Source organism: Ursus arctos, unplaced genomic scaffold (assembly GCF_023065955.2).
Source record: "Ursus arctos isolate Adak ecotype North America unplaced genomic scaffold, UrsArc2.0 scaffold_22, whole genome shotgun sequence".
NCBI classification, from domain to species: Eukaryota; Metazoa; Chordata; class Mammalia; order Carnivora; family Ursidae; genus Ursus; species Ursus arctos.
Window position 1 is genome coordinate 8,009,641 of NW_026622897.1, and position 27,207 is coordinate 8,036,847.

At 45.9% G+C, this 27,207-nt stretch overlaps 1 protein-coding gene across 3 annotated transcripts; it reads left to right on the forward strand.

Moving 5' to 3' along the window:
- LAYN (layilin) lies at positions 1–27,207 on the forward strand. 3 transcript variants are annotated; one of them, XM_048217314.2, is made up of 7 exons: positions 1–242; positions 3,199–3,496; positions 8,981–9,138; positions 12,402–12,434; positions 13,056–13,139; positions 15,302–15,402; positions 17,457–27,207. In XM_048217314.2, the coding sequence occupies exons 1-7, from the start codon at positions 158–160 to the stop codon at positions 17,814–17,816; spliced, it is 1,119 nt and encodes a 372-aa protein (XP_048073271.1). In that variant the 5' UTR covers positions 1–157; the 3' UTR covers positions 17,817–27,207. The 3 variants fall into 3 exon arrangements, with proteins under 3 accessions (XP_048073271.1, XP_057172796.1, XP_048073273.1); XM_057316813.1 differs by lacking the exon at positions 1–242 and adding an exon at positions 731–915; XM_048217316.2 differs by lacking the exons at positions 1–242; positions 8,981–9,138 and having other exon boundaries at positions 3,291–3,496.

Here is a 27,207-nt window from a genome sequence, read left to right on the forward strand (position 1 = left end):
CGCTGACTCCGCGCCCTCCCCGCCTCCTCCGGGTGCGGGTCCGTCGGTCCTCGGGAGATGTTGCTGCCGCCCTTGCATTTGCTGTGCACGCGGCTACGGGTCCGTCCGCTCCACCGCCGTGGCGCCGCGGTGTCCGAGGGCGCACCCGAGCCGGGCCATGCAGCCGGGAGCCGCGCTACAGGCCATGCTGTTGGCCGCCCTGCTGGCGGGGCCCCGGGGCGCCACCGGTCGCCTGTTAAGTGGTGAGTGAGCACGCTGGGGCGGGGCTGGGGCGGGGGCTTGTTCCCGGTCGGGCTCCGCAGATGCACCCACCGCACCCAGGGGCTGCGTGCTGTCTTCAAGGCAGCGGCACCTTTTCTCTGGCCCCCTGCGGAGGCGAGGGGCGTCCCCGCCTCTGCTGGTGGACCCAGCCCTCCTGCGCCCCCTGCTTGTAGGGGTGCCGTCGCCCCGTGGCTAACACCAGCGCGGGTCCTTGCGTACCCTGGAACACTCAAAGTCCGTTCCCCGCCCAGAGTTCCGGACGTTCGGGGACTTAGGCTTGGTGAGGCAGTGGGCAAATCGGCCCCAGGAGGCACCCCCTCGGCCCGCCCCACTGAATGCGGCGCAGTAACTGCCTGGACCCCGGCGCAGGGACAGGCTCACCAACTCCCCTCCAGCGCCCGGGGGAGGTCTCCTGTTCCCCGAGACGGCGGGTACGGTGGGGATTCTGGGTGGGCGGTGCGGTGGGAATCCAGCCTGTTACTCCCGGTCTCATCGCGGGGGAATGGCGGGACCCAGCTCTGGAACCAGAGCGCTTAGAGATCAAGAAAGAAGCCTAGTTAGCGCGGGACAAGCCCCGCCTGACTCAGGGGAATGACTCTCTGCTTCCTTCCTCCTGTCGTGTCTCTGCAGCCTCGGACTTGGACCTCAGAGGAGGTACAGTGCTCTGGCTTCTTGCCTCTTCTGTTTGTTCTGCATGTCGAGGGGAGGATGTCCGTGCCTCTTTCTCAAGTCTAAGGGGGGCGGACAGATGGCGGAGAATGACAACCTCCACTCTGTCATCCCTGCTTGCAGAGCTGATGGAAAGGATCTAAAGTGTGTTTCGGGATGGGGATGGGCTGCGCGGAGGCAGAAGGTGGGGTGCATCTGAATTATGCTGCCTGGGTTAGGCTGCATGGGCTTTGTCCTAGGTCGTGGGGAACCGAAGCCCCCACCCTTCCCCTTCCTGCAAATGAGAAGAGAAAAACACTTCCTGAAGGCAGGGGAACCAGATGCGCCTCAGGCTCCCTTCCAGCTCTGGCTCTCTCTGGCACTCACCGGCAGACTTGCAATGTGTGGCCAGGCTGGACCATACAGGAAACCCCTTTAACGTGTTAGGTTTCCCTTGATAAACCAACGGTAGAAAAAGGGGGACTGCCAGTAAATTCAACTTCACCTTATGTTATGCCGGTGGCCAGGCTGGAGGTACCTGGAGCTCATTTTCCTTCTGCTGCTTCATGTGGAGCCCCCTTGAAGGAATCACAGGAGTTGGGCTGGCCCAGTCTTCTCCCCAGGCAGCGTGCCAGCCACAGCCTCTCTGGCCAGTGGCCCCCATTCTCTCTGGAAAAACATCTTAGTGAAGATGTCCTGCTTTTGAGGCCTCCTAATTTGCTGATGGGCCAGTCCTGTTAGAGTTCTAGCAATAGCAGAATAGCAGAGAAAGGGAGAAGAGGCAAAACTCTTCTAACTTGTTGCTTATTGAGAATTTCCTTACAAAAGCGATAAAAGAAGTAGTAGAAACAAGACTTCACAGGAGTCTCCTGGGTTATCTGCATGTGCTCTGTTCCCATTTAAGCCCTGAAAATGCAGTTAACAGTCTGTAGCCTTTGCCCCGTATTCTGGTCAGTGTTGGGAATGATGAATGCTCTCTGGTTCCCTGCACGGCTGCAAAACAAATTAGGAAAATGAGAACATTCTTTGAGGGCTGGGAAGAGGCTCCCAAACCGAAATCCTTCATCCCTTTCTCCGTGGCAGCAGTTCACACCCACAGCCCACAGTCTGGCTCTTGCCTTGCAAGGGACTTCCCTTGTTGAAATTTGGTTTTCACTTGTACATTTGGGTCCAGGAGCATATGCTGTATGCTTCTGCAGGCTAGGAACTGGTGTTTGTTTCTGTATTCCCAGCACCTAGCACAATGCCAGGCACAGAGTGGATACGCAATACATGTTGCTGGAACAAAGTTCGCAAACAGCAAGGCTTCACCCAGATGCTAGCTCGGGGGTATGTACCAGTGAACAGTTTGTCCCTGCTCAATGGAATCCCATCCATTTGTCTGAGGTGGTATTCAGCCCTTCGGGTGCCAGTCCGATAAGACACGTTACATAGGCTCCCAGTGCAGCCTGAAACCGCGGCGGAGTGGGAACTGGGCCGTGTAGTTCAACGGTTAGGGGCTTGACTTCATCATCACTCAGGTGGTACTACCGGTAGCTATGTGACCTTGGCCAAATGACTTAAGTTCTCTGAGCCTTAGTTTTCTCCTCTGTAAAATGGGGCATAAACAAGAGCTGCATCAGGGAATCACTATGAAAGTTCAAGGAGATAAAGGATAGATATAAACGTAAAAGCCTTTAGCATAGTTCATGCCACATGGTGAGAGCTGAGTAAACCTTAGCTGTGTCTTTAGGCAAGATCGATCATAGCAGAAAACCCCATCGACCTGATGCTCTTAGCTTCTGCTTATACCACAGCCTGGGTAAAATCTCAGCCCTGCTATACAGCAGAGGGTTCCAGGATAGAGGAGCCCATTCCCAGCTTCAGAATACATCTCTTACCCGAAGGAAGCACCACACGGAGAAAGCTGCCTCTATCCCACACTGTCCCCGAAGACTTCCTGATGAGGTAGAAGTGTTATATGTGTGTGGCTTTTTAGCAAAACCATGAATCTTCAGTTACCTCTCTTTTCAAGGATAGTCAAAAATGTCTGCTTTTCAAGACCTGTAATGGAACAAATAACACATGGAGTCCCCACGCAATGCAGGCGCCTGAGTTTAAATCGCTGCCTCCATGCCGGAAGGGGTATCAATGTGCTCTGAGAGGCTAAATGACATTATACAGTCCATGGATGAGTAATCAGAATCCCTGCCCAGGGGCAGCTTCGTGCCCATTGCCGCTGAGCGTCCCTGCCCTGGGATACTTTGGGAGTACTGAGATAGGTTCGCTTTTTTTTTTTTTTCCCTCCAGGGCAGCCAGTCTGCCGGGGAGGGACACAGAGGCCTTGTTATAAAGTCATTTACTTCCACGATGCTTCTCGACGACTGAACTTTGAGGAAGCCAACGCAGCCTGCAGGAGGGATGGGGGCCAGCTAGTCAGCATTGAGTCTGAGGATGAACAGAGACTGATAGAAAAGTTCATTGAAAACCTCCTGGCGTCTGATGGTGATTTCTGGATTGGGCTCAGGAGGCGTGAGGAGAAGCAAAGGAATAGCACAGCCTGCCAGGACCTTTATGCATGGACGGACGGCAGCACGGCAACATTCAGGTAAGTGTGGACAAGCCGCAGCAGCTCACTCACTTGACGTAGCTCAGAAAGGAGGCAGGCTGAATCCACGGTGCCCGGTCGGGGCGGGGGGAGGCTCAGCCAGGCAGAACCCGGAGAGGATAGCACTGGCCAAAGCAGGGAGGTGAAGGTGGTCAATCAGCCTGGATCTGTGCCCATCTCATGTCCCAAGAGCTCTGTCCAGGTCGATGTGGCCCAGAGCATTGTTTTAATAGCACGTGATGCTTGAAGTCAGGGGTTCTGGTTATCCAGCCTTTTGGATTAGAACCCCAACTAGAGAACCCCAGCTGTGGAGCTGAGATTCAGTATAGGGCTGCAGATCACAGGGAGTGGGCCTGGATGGGCCAAAGGGGGACTTAAGGAAGGCTGCATTTTGGAGGACCCTCCTAAGCCAATAGCGTCAGGACTCATTCATTTCACACCCCACCCAGGCACCACCATGACGTCGCTATCGTCCCTCCCTAGGAAATGCAGTGACATGGATAAACGTCAAAAGATATTGAAGTTAAAAGGCAGACATAAGACTGGAAAACTGTAACAAATTACGGAGTAATTATCTTTTTACAATAAAGAGTTTATATAAGTCATTAAGACACTAAAAGTTTATGTGAGTCAATAAACCCCAAAAGATAAAGAGGCAAAAGACCTGAGCAGTTGAAAAATAGAAAATCTAACTGGCAAATGATCACATGGGAAAAAAAAAAGTTTAAACTCATTATCAATCAAAAGAATGCAGATTAAAATACATGTTTTTTACCTGTTACCTTGAAAACAGCAGGTCAGCCTCTGTTGGAGTTGACCTATTATGCTAATCAGATCCATGTCTTCCATCTACGTGCCATGGGTGGCCCCTCCGGGGCTCTCTTGGGCTTCTCTTCCTGGAAGAAACTTTAAAAAGGAAAGTTAGTGGGGCGCCCGAGTGGCTCAGTCAGTTAAGGGTCCCACTCTTAATTTCAGCTCAGGTCTGATCTCAGGATTGTGAGATGGAGCCCTGTGTCAGACTCCATGCTGGGCATGGAGCGTCCTTAGGATTCTCTCTCTCCCTCTCCGCTCCCCTCTCTAATTAAAAATAAATAAGTAAATAAGAAAGTGTTAGTAGGATGAACTACACTCCCCACCACTCTAGCTGGTCCCAGGGCCCCCGCTGATACTCATTGACCTCCCTCCTCTACTATTCAGTCTAGATTTCCCTCACTCTCTGCTCAGGGAGCCTCAGTGGCTGACCTTGTGGCAGGACGCAGACCCTCAGCCCTGAGGAATGTGAGGGTCTGCGTCAATTTGCACTTCTCAGCCTGGAGTGAGTGCACTTTTCTATTTACCATCAAGATGGGGTATGTGAGGACCCACAGGAACCCAAGTAGATAACCTGGATGCCAAACATATTTCTCTCTGCCCAGAATGGGTGACAGCAAAGCTACCTCCTCCTGTGCTGAGGGCCAGTTACCTCCTACAAAGATAATCACTGCTCTTCTCGCCTGCCGGTCTCCGGACACAAGGATCCCAAGTACCCAAGTGGCAGCCGTCACTCATAGTTTTACAGTAAGACTTTTCCTGTATCTTCTGGTGGAAGTATTTCACCTTTGGGTAGCAGGACATCTAAAACTTATAGAGCCCAGCATTGCAGAGACGAGAAGAACAAATTCCCCAAGTGGGTCCCTACTAGTGATGGTAAGCAAGGCTACTTCTGTTTTCACCCATTGGCTCTCAGACCCATGTATTCTTACCCTTGGGGACATGGAATGATACAAAGGTCATTGGTTCAAAGTGTGCACTGAGTCTTGGAGGATAATGCAGCCTCCTTGCCAAGTATTCCCCCCAACCTAATGCTTCAGCTTCAACAAATTCTTCCATCATTCGGTCAGGCTTGCAACTTCCAGATGGTGCAACATGTGACATGACTAGTAAATTCCCTGGCGACCAGCCTGCTCCCACACCTCCTTTGCTATAAAATAGGTCCCTTGGTCTGATGAGGTGTTATTTGGGATTCTGTGCCGGTAGATCAAATAATGGATAGTGGTGCTGACCGAGGCCCTGAGGCAGGAAAGGCAAATCCATACACAGACTGTATATCTATTCCTGTCAAAGTGAATCATTGCGCCTTTCAGAATGGAAGGAGTCCAACGTAGTCAACTTGCTACCAAATGCCAGCTTGGTGTCCTAAGGTTGGTGTTCGTTCGGGGATTTAGCATTAGTCTCTGCTGCTGGCCGGTTAGATGTTTGGCAGGAGCCAGATCAGACTTGGCGGGTGGAAATGGGTACTGTTGAGCTCCTGCCCAAGCTCCCTCCCTGCCGCCATGGCTGCCCTAGCACGTACCTGTTGTGCCGGCACTGGGGCAGCTGGTCACGGCTAGCTGACATCCACTAGCTGAGTCGTTTGTCTCCCTGGCTGTCCGGTGCCTTTTCCATGCTAGATGCTTTCTGGTGGGTTTTCACATGCGACAGACCCTCATACTTTCCGCCTATTCCCATACGTCTATTCACATCACATCACTCTATCCAAGAGTCCTCATCCCCAGTCTTCTCTTTCTCCGTTTACACTCCTGATCAGCTGGCCAAGCTCCTGCTTTACCCCGAGTCCATTTATATTCTAACCTCCAGTAACTTCTCTTTCCATGCAAGGTCGTTAACTAGGCGCACCATCTAAGCTGCAGCCATGGGGAGAATGTCCTCTTACCCCTTGATCTTTCAAGGCCAAGTCTCAGTGGGGTCATAGTGCAGCTACAGATGACGTGACCTTGTTGTAGAATCCTAGGGGTCTACACTGTGATTCTCTCATTGGGGCTTGCCACAAATTCTATATGGCATTATTTTTCCCATCACTGAAACCTCCACTAATAGGATCTTCTAGATGATATGATCCAACCGGCAGATCCTCTTGCACCACAGCCTAGAACCTGCTTCAGGGTCCTTTTAAGCTCTGGACGTCACTCAAAGCTGGCTGTCCCTTGTGTCAGCTGCTATATGGGCCAGAGCAGTATCCCCAGCTGTGAAATATACTACTTCTAGAACCCAGAGAGCCCTACTAGGTGCTATGCCTCCTTCTTCACATTCCTGTAAGATGCTTCAAGATGCAACATTTGTCCTTTAACATGAAAGGGATGTTCTGGCATTCCCTAGATCACTAGAAACCTACACATTTTCATGAAGTGGCAGGCTCTTGAATCTTCACAGAGTTTATCTCTAACCTTCTGGACACATGAGTGTCTTACTGAGCTTACCTGGTTCAGTAGCATGTCAGAAATATAATAGACCAGTGTGATTTTCTGCAAGATGTCTGGGTAATCCGGATCTCCTCATACCACGTTATGACATTAGGCCTGAGGCAAAGCCGTAAGTGTATACCGTTGTCCATTCCAAATGAATGCAAACTGTTTCTGATTCTCTTTCTGATGGAAAATATTGTGTTCACCGGATCTGCCCATTAAGTAGCCAAGGGCATGTTAACCTGCTGTGGCAAAGATAGCACACACGGCACAGCAGCTGTAACTGAGACTTCTGCTCAGCCGTGTTTATGCTACTCCAGTATCATCCTTCAGGATCTGCCTGGTCTTTGCAGGAGCCAGACCAGTGAACTAACTAGAGATATGATGGAGACTACCCCACCCCCGGCATTCTCTAGATCTTCAAGGGTGGTACTACTTTCTGCCATCTTCCCCTGAATAAGATATTAGTTTCTTATTTATTACTTTGGAAAGGGTGGGAAGGAGTGCAGTTTCAGAAAGTTGCACTTGACCTAGTCCACTATTATAGCTCTTACCTCATAGGCTAAGGAACCAGCGTGGGACTATACCAACTACCAAATCTGGCTGTTCAAGTCATGTATTTGGGGACTGGGGAAATGACACTGGTTGGGTCCCACCATGAGCTGGTCCTGAGCCAGAACTGCATTTACTACCTGGCTTCAATAAGCTCCCACTCTAATGGGTAGCCTTGATGACATTTCAAGTCTTAGAATGTAAAAGTCACCTTGTACCCTGTGCGCAATATTTCTTATAACATTTGGATATTCCCCTTCCCCCAGTGCATGGATACTGTACTAAATGGTCATAGGTCCCTTCGGCAGAACAGGAAAAATTATTACCATGCGTACTAGCGGTGGTGTTGCAGGGTCCTTCCTCCTGAGAACCTGGCCTCCTCTTCTATCAGTGAGTTCCAAGCCTGAGAGCTGGCTTGAGTCACAAACTGGGTGCATAAGATTTCATCCATTCCATCATCTGTGAAATGAAATAACATAAAGCCATAAGGTCAGTGGGGAAGAGAACATGGCAAGTCAAGGTAGGAGGTCCACCAACTGAGCTGGAAAATGGCCTGGAGGTAACTAATGGGTCCGAACCCAGACTAAGTCAGGGCCCCCAGCTGTCTAAGCACCGCATCCGAGCACTGCTGCAAGGTCAGTTATTGTCCAGGCAAATTCAACCCAGTGGGTGCAACAAAGGCTCTTCCCTTCGGGGGAGGGTAGCAGCACTCAAGCAGAGCCACGCTGAGGTACCACAAGGAGACCCGTCTCTCAGCTGCCTCTTAAGGAGGGGCTCTGATGAGATCGAGGCAGAGCAGCAGGACCCAGCTGAACAATCTGAGCATCAGGGCAAGACCTGAGCCTCTGAAGGAAGCAGCTCAGGTGGGTAACCACGCAGACAACGGAGCCCAGCCTTGGTTCAGTGCGTGCAGCGAGTGCTCACAGCATTTAGACTCTGGAATCCAAGGCCTTACCCTGGCATTGTTATGTCCAGCTGGGCGGTAGCACCGTTTAGTTCCAAGCATCACTGCAGAGTGAGCTCCGGCGGCTACTGCCCCCCCCCCCCCCCGTCCAGGAGCTAGGAAGACAAAGACAAGAAATCTGGCAGCAGAGGCAGAAGGAGGGCTCATCTGCCTGATAAAGTGGAAACAGCTTAAAAACTGAAAAAGACTATGTGGGCCTTCTGCTCCTGTTCCCCCTCCCCCCACACCTGCTTTGGCAGCCTCTACATTTTGGAAAGTCTTGCTCAGACACTTGAATGTTCCATTTACTTCCCGGAGCTAGAAAGTCAGTTTTGACAGTTGGAAAGCACAGAGAGATGTGAGCAGGGCAAGCTCTGGCTGAGATAAACCATGCCTCTTCTCAGTGCCTCTGATTTCTAAACCAAAGAGAAACAAAAGCCAGTTAGCAAAAAGCAAGGAAGAAATAAGATCAACCGGACTGGCCCTGCTAGCTGCTTTTTCTCATAATTACTTTGCAGATATCATATGGTAATATATTCCTCCCTACAAAGAGGTTGTGGTACATGTCAGATGATTGATCGAGATGTCCATATTAGAGAGCACGTGGTTCTACTTATTGGCAGGACTTCAAACCCTGCCTCTCCTCTCTTGTCTTCTGAAGCAGAGTTCTAAGTTCGTGGCTCAACGGAACTTGATGGGAAAACAAAGGTTTTGAAGTCTTAGGGTCTCCTCCTCCAATGGTGTCCACTCTTGACCCCTTTCCTACAGGAACTGGTATGTGGATGAACCTTCGTGCGGCAGTGAGGTCTGCGTGGTCATGTACCATCAGCCGTCTGCACCTGCTGGTGTCGGGGGCGCCTATATGTTCCAGTGGAATGATGACCGATGCAACATGAAGAACAATTTCATTTGCAAATATTCCGATGGTAATGAGTCCCTTCCCAAGTTATGTGGCTGAACGGTCAACTTCCTCTCTTACTTCATAAGCAGCCGCTAGCCCCCAGAATTTGTTACATGGTCTCTGAGAAAGGTTGTTGCAGATGCCACTGGGGAATGCAGTGACAATTCCTCACCGAGGAGTATTCCTAGCAAGGGAGGGGAGTGTCTGATGCCAAGAGAAGGCATGAAGAAGAGAGAGGGTCTAATTTATGTATGACAAAGCGAGAATTATGAGAAGTGCAGGAAACAAAAAGCCCTCTAAGTGGACAATCACAAATTCTTATTCTTTCCACATGTGAGGTTGGCTGTAGGAACTTGGAAAAAAGAAGAAATGTGAAAGGAAGCTGGCCCTTGTTCCTGCAAGTCTTCTAACAGCCACGTGACATGATTGTCTGGGGCTTTACGGCAACAGGATAATGACCAGAGGAGGTAGATGATGGAGTACCCTGATTTTACTGGCGTCGGACAGACAGCAGTCACCTTGAGGAACAGGCTTACACCACCCTCTAGCTATGCCTTGCAAATTCAACTGGCATTTGCTTCTAGATCTGTGAAGTGTTTTGAATTGGCTACAAGCCTGCAGTCTCACTCTGCTGGGGTTTCCCAAACTCCTCCCTCATAACTGACTTAGATCTAAACTTGAGGTGAGTTCTGATCTGTCCCTGAAGTTTCTCAGATCCCCGAAGCCGACTGCTGGGTCCCAGTTCTGCACCGTTTCCTGGCCAGAATAGAATGACTTGTTAGTTATGTCTGGTTGAAGACTAAGTAATCCTAAAATTGTTTGAACTTGGCTATGCTTTTGCTGTGATTTTTGCTGCTACAAGATGTTTTCCCCCCTCCTCCCTCATCCTTCCCCTGTGTACTTTGTGAAGTTGTCCGAGAGACCCTAACTGCTGTTCCCTGTGCTTGGAACATTCCTACCCTTTCCCATACAACTCATTCTTACCTTTCGGGTTCATGCTGAACGTTATCTTCTTTCATAACACAGCTAAGTGCAACAGGTGATTGTAGATTGGAACCTGGACGATGATGATGGTTTCCCATAAACGGCAGTATTAGGACGATTGGCAGAATCTGAATAAGGTCTGTAGATTAGGTATTAGACTATCAGTGTTGGTTTCTTGGTTCTGGTCACTCTAGCGTGGTTACGTAAGAGCCTGTCCCCCCCCCCCATCTTTTTAAATAGATATTGAAGTAATTAGAAGTAAAGAGTAACCATGTCTGCAACTTAATCTCAGGAAAAAAAGTTACACATATGTCTCTATGTGTTTTTCATACATATGTGGGTATATATATAGACATAAATAAAAATATAGATAGATATAAATTTAGAGATAATAGAATAAATCAATGAAATCTGATAAAAATCGTAACATCTGGGTGACATATATTTTCATAAATCTGAAATTTTTCAAAATAAGAAGTTAAGAAAATTTCCTCCGGGAAACTTTCCAGGGGCCCCTCAGAAGCAAGTTAGGTTTTAGCACCTCACACACCTAGTACTTTAACTCCCTGTTTATAAGTTTGTCCCCTTCACTACATGGTTGGCATGTGGTCTAGAGACATACATGTTTTACCAGTTAATGCTTGTACTTGATGGGCGAGGGGAAGGTCATCCAGTGCAGTTCCCACAGGATGTCACACCATCGATTATTCCAGATAATAGCATATGAAGCTATCAAGCCGGATAAAGCATATCTGGCATTATAGATGACAGATCTCTCTGGGCAAGGGACTGGCTGAAGAGCATCTAACACTGGCCTTGACAACAGGACCGTGTGGAGTAGGTGCGTGCTAGCCAGATCGGAGCCCTGCTCACTTCTGGGGTCTGCTGAAGGCGTCGGTGTCTTCAGTGAAAATCAGAGACAAATCAGCGGAGGCAACGCACTGCAGATGCATTGCAGGGACTGATGGAAATGCATTGATGTGCAGCCATGTTTAATGCCGTTTTGCACAGTGGATTGAACGATGGAGGGTCGTGTCATGTTATTGAATATCCTATGTATTATAGTGTAATATCACAAAGTTAATATTTGTTAATATTACCCCGTATTTCCGTATGTTACGGCCAGCCTGTAGAGCCTAAGAGCCAAAGAAGACTAGACCTATTCTCATTTGCTCTTGTACCGCCACTACCTAGCACAGTTCGTCTCCTTGCAATTTGAATTTTCACTTGAATTTATTTGGTTCAAATTCCAGCTCAGCTACTCACTAGCTGTGAGATTTAGGCAAGTAGTTTAATCTCCCTGTACCTCGGATATGTGACGTACAAAATCACCAGAATTATAGCACCCACCTCATAAGGCTGTTGCCAGGGTAAATCACGTTTGTTTTTATAAAACACTTAGAACATGACGATGTTTCTATCATATAGAAGGCACCGCATAGGTGGGGTTTTTTAAAATAAATGAGTAGATTTGCATCACCTTTGCATGCTTACATGTGCACGGACACACACACACAGGAAGAGGATTAAAAGTTTCTTCAGAAGCTTCAGAATAGCCTTGGCATCCTGGCCTTAGGACTGTGAATTCCAAAATCACGCCCTTAAGGATCCCTTCCCTGTGAACCCCAGAGCATGTGTTGAGCATGAGAGATTTACTGCCTGTACCATAGGGGACGCACTCCCAGCCAAAGGTAAAAACATTGGATGGAGATTATCTGTGCCGCCTGATTGTCCTGAGGCTCTTGGAGATATTTAAGATGACTCAGGTTCTAGATCACCAGCGTCCTCCTTGGGGCTGGCAGTGGTCTGCTTCCCCGCCCCCCACCACAACCAGTTCCACACCTGGGAGATCAGTGTTTGTTACTCTCTGAAACATCCCCAGTGGGAATTGTTAAAAAGTCTTTGATTGCTTTAAAGTAATCCAGGCATGCGTGTCACTGGGAAGCGGTCGGGGTTACTTCTGAAACTAGATTAGCCATATGTTGATAAGGGTTGAAGCTGAGTGATGGTACAAGCTGGTTCATTCTGCCAGTCTTTCCATTTTGGTATCTATTTGGAAACTCCCATATTTAAAATTTTAAAATACTTTTTAAAAAATACCCAAGTAAAGCTGAGGGAAGGCTAGTCTTGCTGCAAAAGTGATTCTTGTGATTTACTAACCCCGATCTTGGCATCTAGTAACACTGAATAAAGTTTATCAGATGACTGAATGAGTAAATAAGTACATGCCACGATCTGGCCAATTTCATCCAGATGGCATGGAAATTTAGTTACTATTTTCATATTTGTTTCTTTCTGCCACAGAGAAACCAACGGCTCCTTCTACAATGCCTGGAGGTAAGCCTATCATTTGGGATTTGGGTTAATTTGGGCTGTTTCCCAGGCCCCTTTTATGGGTTTAGAACCGTATGTTCTTTAGACCCGATTTTCCAACAGGAAGAGAGCTGGTGTGAAGTCAGACCATTTGGAGAGGTGTATCCACACCCAGCCCTGTCAAGCAGTTCATTAATCTCTCTCTTCCGTGTCGCCGATTTCTCCCAAAGCTGAAAAGCAACAACCACAAATTCAGCTTGGGATGCGGCTTGTCATTATTGACAATATGAGAGGAATAATTCAATCTAATGAGAAAAGAAATGAGCTACACAGATAATTTATGGTCCTAGAAGTGAGTCATTGTCCCTGCCCTTTGGCACCTCTGCATTTTATGTGCCTCAACGCCAGCTGCCTGCTGTCTGTTTCAGTAAAGGATTCTTGGCAGCGAAAATCTCACCAGGAAGATGAAGGCAATTAAACCTGTAGGCCAGCAAATTCAACCCTTTACTTTTCTATGTTCATAAATGGCCTTGGTCAAATCGCCACTGCTTTTTGTCATACCCCCGACAACCTGGTGGGACCTCAGAGACTATATGGATTGTGAGGCCTTCCCCCGGGTTCTCAAGTCCATGTGTCTGTTTCCAGATGAAGGAACAGAGCCAGCAACACCCATGCTTCCGGAAGACACGGGGAAAGAAGATGCCAGAGAGACATTTAAACGAAACGACGGTACGGACAAAACTCTTCTGGGGAAAATAGACGATGGGACTCTCTTGGTCACAAATTACACAGGGTTACATTTTCTACTTTGTTCTTTCCCACAGCAACTTAAAAAATGAACTAGACAGGACATCTGAGGCTTTGCGGAAAGCGTGTGCAGCGTTGGGGTTTGTCAGGGAAGCGCCTGGGGAGAGTAGGCTGGCCAGGAGGTGAAATGCCTGCGTGAGGATGGGTGGGGGGGAGCCCTGAGCAGTCATGGGGTGGAGGCCGGGTCCTGGGAGAGCGGCTACACAGAAACAAGCACAGAAAAGCCCAGGCGGGATGCGGGATGCGTGACGTCCGCACTTGATGCTCACTTGTGAAAAAAATAGAGGAAATGGGCAAAAACATTTTACAACTCAAATCATAAAGGATCAAAGAAAAACGGGGTGATAAACTGGAGTGCTAATGGAATTTCATCCTCAAGCCTCTCACCTTGAATGCTAAGAGGGAGATCTGGGCTTATGTCACTGGATGACGTTGAAAATCCACGTCATTTCTCTGGGCTGTGGTGTCCTCTTTTGCATCATGGAAGTAATGCCGTGTTTCTCACCTATCTGAGAGCATTACCGTGCCCCTGAAAGGAAATAAGATCTTGTAATACTGCAGTGCACTTCTGACACCAGCCGCCCCAACTTTGGGCAGACCCCACAGTTGAAGGGCTCAGTCCCCGACAAGACTGCCCTCCCTTTCAGACGTCAGTCATAAGTTCAGGGGTCCCCAGCCGTTCCCACTTCAGATCAGCCGGCTACAGATCAGGAAGAACAGAGGGTTCTCTGTTTTGATAACTCGCTGGAACGACTCCTAGACTTCAGGAAAACACTATATTAGGACTGTATTTTACTGTAAAGGGTCCAAGTCAGGGGCAGCCAGCTGCAGAGACAGGTAGGGTGAGGTCCAGGAAGGCCCATAAAGGGAGTTTCTGCAACCTGTCCCTGTGGAATCAGGATGCATTCTCACCCTCCTGGAACATCAGTGTGTTCACCAACCAGAAGGCTCCGTTGAGCTTTGGTGTGCAGAGACTTACTGTGGTGTTATTTATTACACAGACATGACTGACTTAGTCATTGGCCATGTAACTGAACTCAATCTCTAGCGCCCCCACCCCAACTGTCCTGAGACATCAGCATAAACTCTGATGTGGTCTGAGGGGCTCATGAATAACAAAGAAATTGCAGAGATTTAGAGCCTCTCTTTCAGGAACCAAAGACAAAGGTCACTCATTTACTTTTTTTATTATAGAACAGTTAAACATGCTGAAAATGCTTTGAAAAAAGTACAAAGTGCTGTGTAGGGATGGGTGGCGTTTTCGTTGCTCAACGTTATCATGGTAGCGTTTAAACTGGATTTCGTTTTGGGCCCTTTGCGTGTGTGTGTGTGGTTGTCAGGTTTGCAGCCTCACAGGAAAACAAAGCAGCAGCTTCTAGAAGGTTGGGAACCTTGGACCAGTGGGAGTAAGAAAGGGGTCAGTCCCAGTCCTTGATTCTTCCTAAAGCCCCATGACAGAAAATTCTTTGGTTCTAAATCTTAAAGGACAGGTAAGGTCAGGAAAGCAGGCTCTGAAAGCCCTCCACAGTCACTGCTCTTGGCCCCAACTGGATCCAATTAGCCTTAGTCAGATTTGTTGGGAAGGTTACAGTCTGATTCATGTGCTTCATGTGACCTCTTTCCTGGTAATAGCACTGAGACTTGCTTCTCCCTCCCTCCCTCCCTCCCTCCCTCCCTCCCTCCTCCCCGCCCCACCTCGGGAACTACCATTTCTGTCCTCAGAGCCAAAGCCATCAACACTGCCCAAGCAGCCCCTTCGTTAAGGGAGAGCAAGAACAAGAAAAGAGAGAATCTCTTACCTCTGGGAAAAAAAAAAAAAACGTGATTAAAACAGTGCCCTTCTGAAATTTTGCAAGAAACTCCAACATGTAAACTTCTTTTCTCTATTACTTAGGGGCCATAGGACAGGCAGAAAATGCTCACTCATTGAAACGAGAAGGCTTTGCTGACTGGCTAAGTGTATACATATCTCCTTTCAGGAATATGCTCTTTGCAACACTCTGTGTCGATTATGCTTTTTTAAGCCTGTTTTGAAGTTCATAAAAACATCACTAATGCTGATAATAATATGGTCTTCCTTTCAGAAGCTGCCTTGAATCTCGCTTACATTCTAATCCCCAGCACCGTCCTTCTCCTCGTGGTCATCACGGTTGTGTTTTGGGTTTGGATCTTTAGAAGGAGGCAAGTAAAACCCTCATTGTGTAAACCTGCGTATCTTCTGGACTCTTTGAGATTTGGGCATTGCTCTGTTTGCTTCATGAAATGCCACAACAGCTCCAAGAGAATTACCATCGCAGATTGGAGAGTCGATTCTCTGGTGGCCTCAGGGCATTCAGAAGTACTAAGCGTTTGTGTTTGGTTGTGATTAAGGGAGTGATCTTAGAGTCTTTCATTTTTGTGTGTGCAAGATTTCAAATGACTTGAGGGGTGAAACTGTTATTCACCCCCTTTGGATCCACACATCACTCAGCAAAGTGCTTTCGTGAACGTATGCTCTCACTCCAAAAATGTTTGTTAGTTGGGTGAAGGAATAAAGAGTGAGCCGTTGAAAAATGACTGTCCCAAAGCCTTCTGGCAAACATTTGAAACCGAGTCACTTTATTCAAAGTGAAATAGCTAAAGCCTTTTAGTTGCCTTTGCTTTGAATTGAGTCTGCAGTTATAGATTGCTACCAAATAGTCGTGCCAAGTGGCCCAGAGCATCTCTATTTATGGATCGTGTGCCGCCATTTTTGAGGTTCCCACAGCTCTTCTCAGTTGCCTTTTTGTTCCCCAGCATCATGCCATACACAGAAGAAGGCTGGTCTGCCCATTTTACAACAGGACAACTGAGTTCCAGTTAAAGATCCGACTCCCTTTGATGACCATTTTATGATAAATTAGTAAGGTTTCAGCGCACAGTTGACCCTAGAACAACATGAGTTTGAACTGTGTGGGTCCACTTATACGTGTTTTGGGGATTTTTCAATAAATACAGTACAGCACTGTAAATGCATTTTCTCTTCTTTATGACTTAATAACATTTTCTTTTCTCTCACTTACTTTATTGTAAGGATACAGTATATATTACATACAACATACAAAATATGGGTTAGGCTTCCAGTCAGCGGTAGGCTATTAATGCTTCATTTTAGGGTCAAGGTTACATGCAGATTTTCAACTGCATGGGGGTTGGTACCCGTAATCTCCTCATTGTTCAAGGGTCAACGGTAGAACAGTGCTGCATATAATAATATCTTCCTAATAGGATTATGAGAAGAATTAAAACAGTTAATTCATGCAGAACGGGCATATAATAAGCACTCAAAAATGTTAGCTCTTACTATGATCATTTTTATTAGTTAATTCATTTTGATCTAAAAACAGAATTCAATTTAAAAATTAGGAATATATTTCCCAACTGCTTACTCTGCAGTTGTCTTTTGTTTTGTTTTTGTTGTTGTTGTTGTTGTTGTTTCCCTTTCTTAGTCTGTTTAGCACCTCACCAGGATTTGGGAATTGTGACTCTGAAGCTGGAGTCTGTCTCAGGGGTTTTTAACCTTTTTGCGCCACAGACCTCTGTAACAGTTAGGTAAAGCCTATGGACCCCTTCCCAGAACAATATCTCTAAATATATAAAATAAAATATATTAGATTGCAAGGGAAGCAATTGTACTGATATAACAGTTTAGCAAAATATTTCCAAAAAATGAAAGTGATTCGGTAATACACATGTTTCTTTATTAATGCTTCTTTGTTTAGTGGTGGGCATAATTAGCATAATTTTGAAGTAGAGATGAGGATAGAATATTTTAAGGCATCCATGATAACTGTGATGTGATATGAAAATATCTGTGATTCTGTTGGTGATCAAGTCAAAGATATTATTAATTCTACTCCAATTTATTGCCTATGTTTAGAATTGGAGGACAGGCTAACTTTCACTTGAAGATGGGTTTTTAAAAATGTGATATTTTCCCCATCCAATTTTATCCGTGGATGCTCTGGAAGCTCTGGGTATCCCAGCACAACCACCTCTGTTCTCTGCTTTGGCAGCAGTGAATGGTAGATATGCAATCACTTTCCTGTTTTGGTACCCACCCCCCGCCCCCGGAGCCCCGACCCAGAAGTTTCCGTAGGTGAGAAGTGCAGGGTACTGATTGCCCGGGACTACTTCCTCCTGCCTGAGCAGGAGTCACGGGGATATTCTCCATCCCCTTGCCCAAAATACTCAGCCCTGGTTTTCTCCCCTCCTAGGAAGCGGGAGCAACCAGGCCCCAGCACAAAGGAGCAGCACACCATCTGGCCCTCTCCTCAGCAAGGGAACAGCCCAGACCTAGAGGTTTACAACATCATACGAAAACAAAGTGAAGCCGATTTAGCTGAGACCCGGCCAGACCTGAAGAACATTTCATTCCGAGTGTGTTCGGGCGAAGCCACTCCCGATGACACGTCTTGTGATTATGACAACATAGCTGTGAACCCCTCCGAAAGTGGATTCGTGACTCTGGCGAGCGTGGAGAGTGGCTTTGTGACCAATGACATTTACGAATTCTCCCCAGACCGAATGGGGAGGAGCAAGGAGTCTGGATGGGTGGAAAATGAAATATATGGTTATTAGGACGCATGAGAAACACTTGAACAAATGGGAATGCGAAAGAAAAGAGGAGCAAGCTTCTCCTGCTTTCTATGAGGAAAAGACTCAGAATGTCTATGCAAATGCTCAGATCAGGTCGTGGGGGTGAGCATGTGATCTCCATTAGCCCCCATTGGATCCCCGGGTTTGGCCGTACCCCCATCCCATCTTCTCCCCCAGATCAACCTTACGAGAAAGCACCTTGCCTGTGGTCAGGCACATAGTAGAAAATAAATATCAATTGATGGGTTATTTCTGACTTTCAAGGGACGTGCTTTCCTTGGTAGGGATAAGGTTGTGGCTGCGGGACTTGGGAATCCCACCTCTAGGTTCTGTTTTTCTTACTCTGTACAGCAGCACTTATGATCATAAAGAGACAGAAATTACAGAATCTTTGCAAAGCCCACGTCCCCTGGCATCGGGCTGGCCTGTGCATCGCAATTCTTAGGTCTGTTTTTTTCAGAGAATCAAATCAAATCAAAAGCAGGAAGCAGAATGTTAGTCTGTCTGTGTCTACAGCCCTTCCTCTGCATGTGGCCTCAGGGGACCTCTTTTTCTTTCTCCTCACATCCAAACTTGGAAATATCCAACTTGGAAGTACTTTACAAACTGGAACTGAATCTGAGTCTCGGCTTCCAGGCGTCTGTGCGTGCCGAGCGCTGATAGCGCGCCTCGTTCTGCTTTTGTGTTTCTCCTACCGAAGCATCAACACGATATTGCTGATAACGGTCATGATTCTTCCTTTTGGTTGTAGGGACCTCTTTCATATCCTTTTGGACTCAAATTCACAGAGAAGTTTCTTGGCCTAACACCGGTTGTTTACGTGAAGGTCTGAGGGCTCTTACTTATTATCACCAGCAAACCCCTCTAGCTTGGTATTTTAAACTTTCCGTAGATCTTGTTTCTCGCGCTTGGTCATTTGCCTGACGTGTGGAGCCCCGCGCTGGGCGGCGTGAGCCGGCCTGGGTCAGAGCAGCTTCACGTGCAGTGATGGGAATCACCGCCCAAGTACCCGCCACACGGGGGCAGAGAACAGGGTGGGCGACAAACACGTCACTTAGGCCTGCTTCCAGGAAGTGTATTTTGTGGACTTACAACATTTTTTTAAAGATTTTATTTACTTATTTGGCAGAGAGAGAGCACAAGCAGGGGGAGCAGCAGAGGGAGAGGGAGAAGCCGGCTCCCCGCTGAGCAGGGAGCCCGATGCCTGGCTCGATCCCAGGACCCTGAGATCATGACCTGAGCTGAAGGCAGACGCTTCACCGACTGAGCCACCCAGGTGCCCCGACTTACAACACTTAAAGCAAAAAGGATGACCCCGTGATCTGAAGGACTGATTCGTTGCTCCGAAACATCGAAGTTCCCACTTTCTTCAGATGTCCTGGCTCTCTAATCTGTCCTTTTATGCCCTGTGCCGCCCTCCTCGGGCCCCTAAAAGGCTGCCCCTCCATCGGGATAGGGATCCTATCTGCCCTGTCAGCGTCGTACCTCCCACACCCAAGACAGCACCTGGCACAGAGCAGACAGTATTTGTTGAATGCATGGATGGTTCATTTTTCAGATCGATGTAGAGTCGCCTCTATACGTCAGCTTAAAGGTTTGCAGGACTTGTTCACACTCTGCCCGAGTCGGGGAGGTCAGTGGGTTATTTTAGTTTAAAAGGCGTTCCTTTCACCTAGGAAGAGGGAAGCATGGTAACAAACAGAAGCTGGTGAATTGTGTTAACAACTTACTTTATGTTGCCGAAGCTGGTAACCAGAGGGTTAATGGGGCTAATAAGCACAGCCGCCATTTTTTACCCAGGCCCCTTTTATTTGCCTTTAAATTTCCCCGACTCTCAGTCTCCTTTGGAGGAGGTGGAGTTGAGGTTGTCCGTGGGGCTCCGCTTCTGGTCGCCTCTCCGATGAGCCCTTTCCTTGCTGCCTACTCGATGTCTCAGGCAGACACCTTGGGTTTGGTGACCCAAGCTCCTTGCTCACGGTTCATCGGCCCCCAGCCAGTAAGGGATGTCCGGTGACCGTCCAAGCGGCTGCCTAGGCTCTTGGTCCTAGGGACAATCACCGGGGGGCCCCACCCCACCCGGGTCCAGCCAACCTTGGGCGCGGAATGTAACTCGTGTGGCAAGGAACTAGTTTGGGGGCATGGTTTGGACGGACGTCCCTTGGTGAGTACTTCATGTGCGATGGCACTGACCCTGTTTCTTCTGCTTGGTTCATTCAGTGAAGCTCTGACTTTTGGGGAGGAATCAGTGCTCACAGGGGGACCCTGGGCTTCATTTGGTTTGTTGCTGCAAGTTTTGGTATCTTTGAATAAAACGAGCCATGTTCTCATTGGGATATGGGAAATGACAGTTTGACCCCCATAGGCAGCCCTTTGGGGTGTATTCTCTAAAATTGGGTGTTTTTTTGTTTTTGCAATACTGCTTGGCTACAATAGTCATTAGACTCCTAAGAAAAATGCCTAATTAATGGATCTATAAGTTATAATCCCATCTTGCAATGGATTTGTTTTGTAAAATGATATTTGGAAGTTAGGCCTTCAAGATTTTGTTTGCATCTTTGTGTATTTGCGTCCATGTATATTGTCAATGTGAGCTGTTTTCTCTATCTCTGGCTGGTATTGCTAAAATTCATTCGTAAAAGAGCTCCGTTTAGTTGGCTGAAGGGCAAACACTTATAATAATTGGGCATTCTAAAACTCAGAAAAATAGAAACCCAAACATTTTTCAAGTTTATGTCATCTGGGAAAATGTTTGATATTAAAGCTCATTTCAGGTTGTTGGTTTCATTAAAATGCACCTGTCTTTAGCGTTGTCAGCGTTAGATGTAGATTTTCTGTTCTGCCTGTGTTTACTGAAAGTCAAGCAGGTTCACGTGCTCTCTGTTGCAAAACTCATCAGAAAAGAAAAGGTGTGTGGTATTTGTCTTTCTACCACCAGCTCTTATTTGAGTTTGTTTCTGTTTTGTTCGTTCATTTGTTTTTGCTTCAGAGAAAAACCTTAGTACTTTGATGCCTGATGAAGATTTATGGGTAATCTAAGAACAAATAAACAAATGTAAATAATGTTAATACATGTAACTAAGACTACTGGAAATAATAAGGGAAACAATTCGTTGTGAGGAAAGCAAGACTGGTTGTTCAAAGAGGGAAACCTTAAGACAAACTCGTATGTAAAAAGGAAAGTTGTAGAAGACTGTAAGAGGGAATCTTTTGAAAAGACTTTGGTGCATGGTCAGGACTGATGAAGATTATGGGGACAAGTATATACGTAAAAGAGTTTATTTGGGAGTTATCGACACTTGGGGAAGAGAAGGGAAAGTAAGAGAAGATCAGGCCGATGTCCGGGCAGTGATATGGTATCAACAGAAGCCTTAACTGATTGAGGAGTTCCCGAGCAGGGTTGCCCTTCAGAACCATCCTAAATGAGGGTAAAAGGCCTGGACTTTTATAACAGTCATTGGATGTGACCACCTGGGAAGAGGGCATGACCCTGGCGAGGCAGCTATCTTCAGTCAAATTCCTCATGGCCTCTGAGAGTTAAGGCCTGTTGACAACATTCCTACAGCTGAGAGCCCTTCATTCCTGATGGAGATTCTGATCAGAACATCCTTTATCAACATGGGAGATGACGGGGAGGGAGAGAGAGACTGCATAAGCTTTTTTTAACTCCTCTTGTTGGAATGCATGAGTTTTAATATCAGAAGTACACTGATACAAGATTGGAGTTTGACTTTTCTCCCTGTTGAAATGACAGTTTTCTTAGATTATTGGTCTAAGTTGTAAAGAAAGGTTTTTATCTTTCATCTGCCTAGAAAAACTAAGTTTTATTAAAGTTGAATCTTCTCAATATTAAAAGAGCTAAGTCTTGTTAGCTATATAACCTTCTGCCTTTGCCTTTAGAATCTTATTGCCACCTTGGCTCAATAGATAACTAAGTTTTGCAATGATCTATGATCTTATTTAGTCCTGTGCTTTAAAACCTTCTGGTATTTCAGAAATACTTCCCAAAATTCAACTTCACAACTGCTGTAGTTACTTCCAAGCCAAGATCAGGGTTGGAGGAATGGAACATTTCTGCATATATTCAGAAATATTCCTTAGTCCCAGGTTGAAACCCAGCATTCTGCAGTATCACAATTTGTGAGCTCTTGTGTTGTATTTTATCTAAGGTCTTTAAGGGAGGTTGGTTGTAGTCAAGTGGCTTGTTGTATTTATCAGTTTCTTCAGACAAGCTCTCCCCTGAGTAGTAGTTCCCGGTCTATCAGAAGCTTGCTGGTCCAAGCAGTGTTCTTTTCAATGTTCTCCTTGCTAACAGAGTGTAGGGAACCTGTGGATTCTTGTGGGAATGCCAAACAGCAGCCTTTCACCCATAATGGGTACATTGGTGAATGCGGGAATCCTTTCTTCCATAAATTTTTCTAGGATAAGGATTCATTATATTTCCAGTCGGCTTTAGGGGCACCATAGTGTTTAAATCCCCATTCCTTAGCTCTTCTGGGGTCTTCCCATCCTTCCAGGAATATTGGGGTTGATATTTAGTTAGCGGGGTTTGGAGTCTTTGTGTGGGTTGCCAACTTGGTGGCTTGATCTGCCCAACTGTCCCCTTGGGCAATCAACCAGCAGCAGATCCTAGCTGAGGGGTCACCACGGCATCGAGCTCTTCCTTGTCCTTGATCCATAAAACTCCTGTCTGTGAACATCAGATTGAATTCATTACTTCTAGTAGTTGTTACTTCCCTTTCATTTTTTTTATTTGGGTCCTTTCTTCCCCCCCCCCCCCCCACCCCGAGTCTGGATAAGGATGTCAATTTTGTTTGTCTTTTCAAAGAACCAGCTCTTGGTTTCATTGTTTTGTTTTGGTTTTTTTCCTATTACTTTTTAAGTCTCTGTTTCACTTATTTCTGCTCTGATCTTTATTTCCTTTTCTCTACTCACCTTGGGCTTTGTTTTTTCTTTTTCTAGTTCCTTTAGGTATAAGATTTGGTGGTGGTGGTGGTGGTGGTGGTGGTGGTGGTGGTGGTGGTGGTGGTTTTTCTTGTTTCTTGAGGTAGAGCTGTATTGCTATATACTTCACTCTTAGAACTGCTTTCTCTGTGTCCCAGAGATTGTGTACCTTTGTGTTTTCATCTTCATCTGTCCCCATGTGTTTTTTGATGACTTCATTGATCCATTGGTTGGTTGTTTAGTCTCCACAAGTTTGTGTTTTTTCCAGGTTTTTTTTTTTTCCTGTGATTGATTTCTAGTTTCATACTACTGTGGTTGGAAAAGATTTATGTTATGATTTCAATCTGAAATTTATTGAGGCTTGTTTTATGGCCTAATATGTGATCTATTCTGGAGAATGTTCCACTTGCACTTACAAAGAGTATGTGTTCTGGTTTTGGATGGAATGTTCTATGTATATGTTATGTCCTTCTGGTCCAACGTGTCATTGAAAGACATTGGTTCCATATTGATTGTCTGGGTGATCTATCCATTGATATGAGTGGAGCGTGAAAGGCCCCTGCTATTACTGTCTTACCATCAATTTCTCCTTTCGTGTCTGTTACTGTTTGCCTCAGGTGCCTTGCGTAGGTGCTCTAGTGTTAGGTGTGTAGATATTTACAGTTGTTATATCCTGTTGTTGGATTTATCCCTTTATCATTACGTAATACCCTTCTGTTTCCTGTTTTTGTTTTAAAGTCTAATTTGGGGGCACCTGGGTGGCTCGGTCGGTTAAGTGTCTGCCTTCTGCTCAGGTCATGATCTCAGGGTCTTGGGATCGAGCAGTGCATCGGCCTCCCTGCTCAGCGGGAGGTCTGCTTTTCCCTCTCCCTTTTCCCCTCCCACCCCACACTCGTGTACCTGCATGCTCTCTCTCTCTCATAAATAAAATCTTAAAAATAAAGAAGTCTAACTTGGAGCACCTGGGTGGCTCAGTCGGTTAAGCGTCTGCCTTCGGCCCAGGTCATGATCCTGGAGTCCCGGGACTGAGTACATCTGGCTCTCTGCTCAGCACGGAATCGGCCTCTCAGACCCTCCCCCTCCCATGCTTTCTCTCTCTCTCTCACTCTCTCTCAAATAAAAAACAGTTAATGCTCTTACCAAATTAGACTTTGCTTTTGTTGTTGCTGTTGTTTGCTTCCGTCTGTGCGGTGAATGTTTTCCATCCCATCGCTTTCAGTCTGTATGTTTTTAGGGCTGAGGTGAGTCTTGTGTAGCGGCGTGGAGATCGGTCTGGCTTTTTTTTAAATCCATTCTGCCATTCTGTGTCTTTTGATTGGAGCACTTAGGCCATTTACATTTAAAGTAATTATTGATAATTATGTACTTATTGCCATTTTTAAAAAGTTTCTTGTTTTTGTAGTTCTTTGTTCCTTCTCTTTCTCTGAGTATCTGTAGTGTTTGGCTTTCTTTCCAGTTTTTGTGTATCATATGTTTTGGGTTTGTGGTTACCACGAGGCTCCTTTACAACATCCTGAGTAAATAGCAATCCATGTTAAACTGGTCATTGAAATTAAAATACATTCTAAAATTAAACTGGTCATTGAAATTAAAATACATTCTAAATAGAAAAAAATCCTTTTTTCACCTCTCTTCTCTTTTTACTCCTTTTTCTACATTTTATGTATATGATGTCATACTTTACATCTTTTTATTCATAGTTTTCTTATGTCTAATTACGGCCATTTCTTTTCCACTTAAAGAAGTTTCCTTAACATTTCTTATAAGGCTGGTTTAGTGGTGATAAACTCCCTTATCATTTTGTGTGTGTGTGTCTGGGGAAACTCATTATCTCTCATTTCAATGATAGGGATGCCTGGGTAGCTCAGTCAGTTAAGTATCTGACTCTTGATTTTTGGCTCAGATCATGATCTTAGGGTTGTGAGATCAAGCCCCGCATCAGGCTCCACACCAGGTATGGAGCCTGCTTGGAATTCTCTCTCTCTTCCCCCACCCCCAGTCCTTGTCTTCTTTCTCTCTCTCTCTCTCTCTCTCTCTCTCTCAATAAATAGGGGTGCTTGGATGGCTCAGTCAGTTAAGTGTCTAACTCTTGGTTTCAGCTCAGGTCATGATCTCAGGGTCACAAGGGTGAGCCCCACTGATTGCAGAGCCTGCTTGAAATTCTCTCTCTCCTTCTCCCCCTTCCCCTGCTCTGTCTCTCAAATAAAATCTTTTAAAAAAAATTAAATATTTAATTTTTTTAAAAAACCTGAATGATACTCTTGCCAGGTAGAGTGTTCTTGGTTGTAGGTTTTTTTTCCTTTCAGCATTTTAACTATATCATGCCACTCCCTCCCAAAAGTCAGCTGATAGCTTTATAGGTTTTCCCTTGTAGGTAACTTTTTGTTTCTCTCTTGCTGCTTTTAAGACTCTTCATCTTTAATCTTTGACACTTTATTATATGCCATGGCATGGACCTCCTTGGGCTTATCTTGTTGGGAGCCCTCTGTGTTTCTTAGACTTGGATGTCTATTTCCCTTCCTAGGTTAGAGAAGTTTTCAGTTACTGATTTCTTCAAATGAGTTTTCTACATCTTTCTCTTTTCTTCTTCTCAGATCTCTATGATGGAAAGGTTTGCTTGCTTGTTGTCCAAGAGATCTCTTAATCTTTCCTTTTTTTTCTCTTTCCTCATCTTTAAAAACATTCTTCTCTTCTTGCTATTCAGCTGTGTGCTTCCCATTACACTCTTTTCCGGATCATGGATACATTCTTCTGCATCCGCTAGTCTGCTGGTGCTTCCCTCTACTGTGCTGCTTAGTTCATTACTGTATTCTTCAACTCTGATTCTTTTTAATATTTTCTATTGCTTTATTAAACTTCCATGGAGTTCTTCCTCTTTTCTCCAGCCCAGTGAGGACCTTTAGGATCATTACTTGTAATTTTTTATCAGGCATCTTACTTATCTCTGTTTCACTTCTTTTTCTGAGCTTTTTTTTCTTGTTCTTTTTTCTGGAGCATATTCTTCCATCTCCCCATCTTGCTTGACTTTTTTCTATGGATTAGGCAAACTGGCTACTTCTTCAAAACTTGAAGGAGCGGTCTTGTGTATGGTGTCCCCTGTGCACACTGTTTGTGCTTGGTAGCCTGGTACGCTTTTAATCTAATTGTACTGAGACAACAAGACTGTCTTACTATAAATTAAAGTGCATGTTCCAGCTATCATAGATTTATATCTCCCACCCCCAAAATTGTGATGTTCTGCGGAACAACAGAGCAAACCTCCCAACAGAGGAAGAAGGATTTCACTGAAACACAGGAGGACACCTGCTGACCATGAGAGCTACAGGTCTTCGTTCCCTCAAGAGGCTCACACAGAGGCCCCCTGGCCCCCTGGGGGGGGGTAGGATTTGGAGCCCCCAGATGTGGTTTTGAGTCATTTGACCACTTGCTTGCAAAGGTGTTGGTTCTTATTACCAGAGGCAGCCTCCTGCTGGTTCGAAGTTTGGATTTAATAAACTGTAACTTCCCTCTTCATCTCAGTGCATGAATTTCAGTCATTTCCCTTTGACCCTAAAGAAATCACAAAAGGAAAAGGGCCAAAGAAGCTTGGTGGTAATTTATCTTTTTCTTCTAGAATCTCTAACAGCTGACTTTATGAGCAACTGCAATCAGTAGGTAGGATTAAGGTTGAGGAACTTCACCTAAACCTATGCCACCTAAACTAAGCATCCTTACCATTTCAGCCCCAGCCCCTACCTACAAGGCAATGACCAAAAGTCTTAAACAGAGTTGGAAGAGATAGCACTGCACATTGTCCTATTTGGCAGATAACTCACATCAAATCACCTCCTCCTTAGATTCAGAAGATTCCACCACACTGGGTAGGCTGGAAAGCTACCAGCAGTTTGGGGGATCTAGAGCTGCTTGCCTCCTTCGTGTGGATGATAAAGAACATGGGAGGAACTATTACCTGTGAGGGCGGCCCCACAATGTCCTATACCCAGGTCCTTGCCACAATTTGCCTCCAGGGCAGACGCCATTCTCAGGCTGAATTAGAATTTAAAAGGAATTACAGATGTGGGGACTTTGTTCCATTGCTGACATGAACAAACCAACCAGAAAAGACAGCTTGAGACAATTTGAAAAGTTTGAACATGGATTGGACATTTGATAAAATTGAAGATTTACCTTTGTTTTATTAAAAGTGAAAAGGGGGAATGGTTTGGTAAAAGATAAAATGCTTTGTTGGCTAAAGAGGTTTATACTGTAATGACCTGATTTCTAGGATTTGTTTTAAAATGTGCTAGGGAGAAAAAAATGTAGAGCGGGTGAATGGAAAACAAAATTAAGCAAGCTGTTGTTTAATTTCCTAGAGTGAATGGGAGACCTATGGATGTTCGTTTTATTCTGTTTTTATGTATGCTTGAAAGTTTCCATTAAATCTTTAAACATC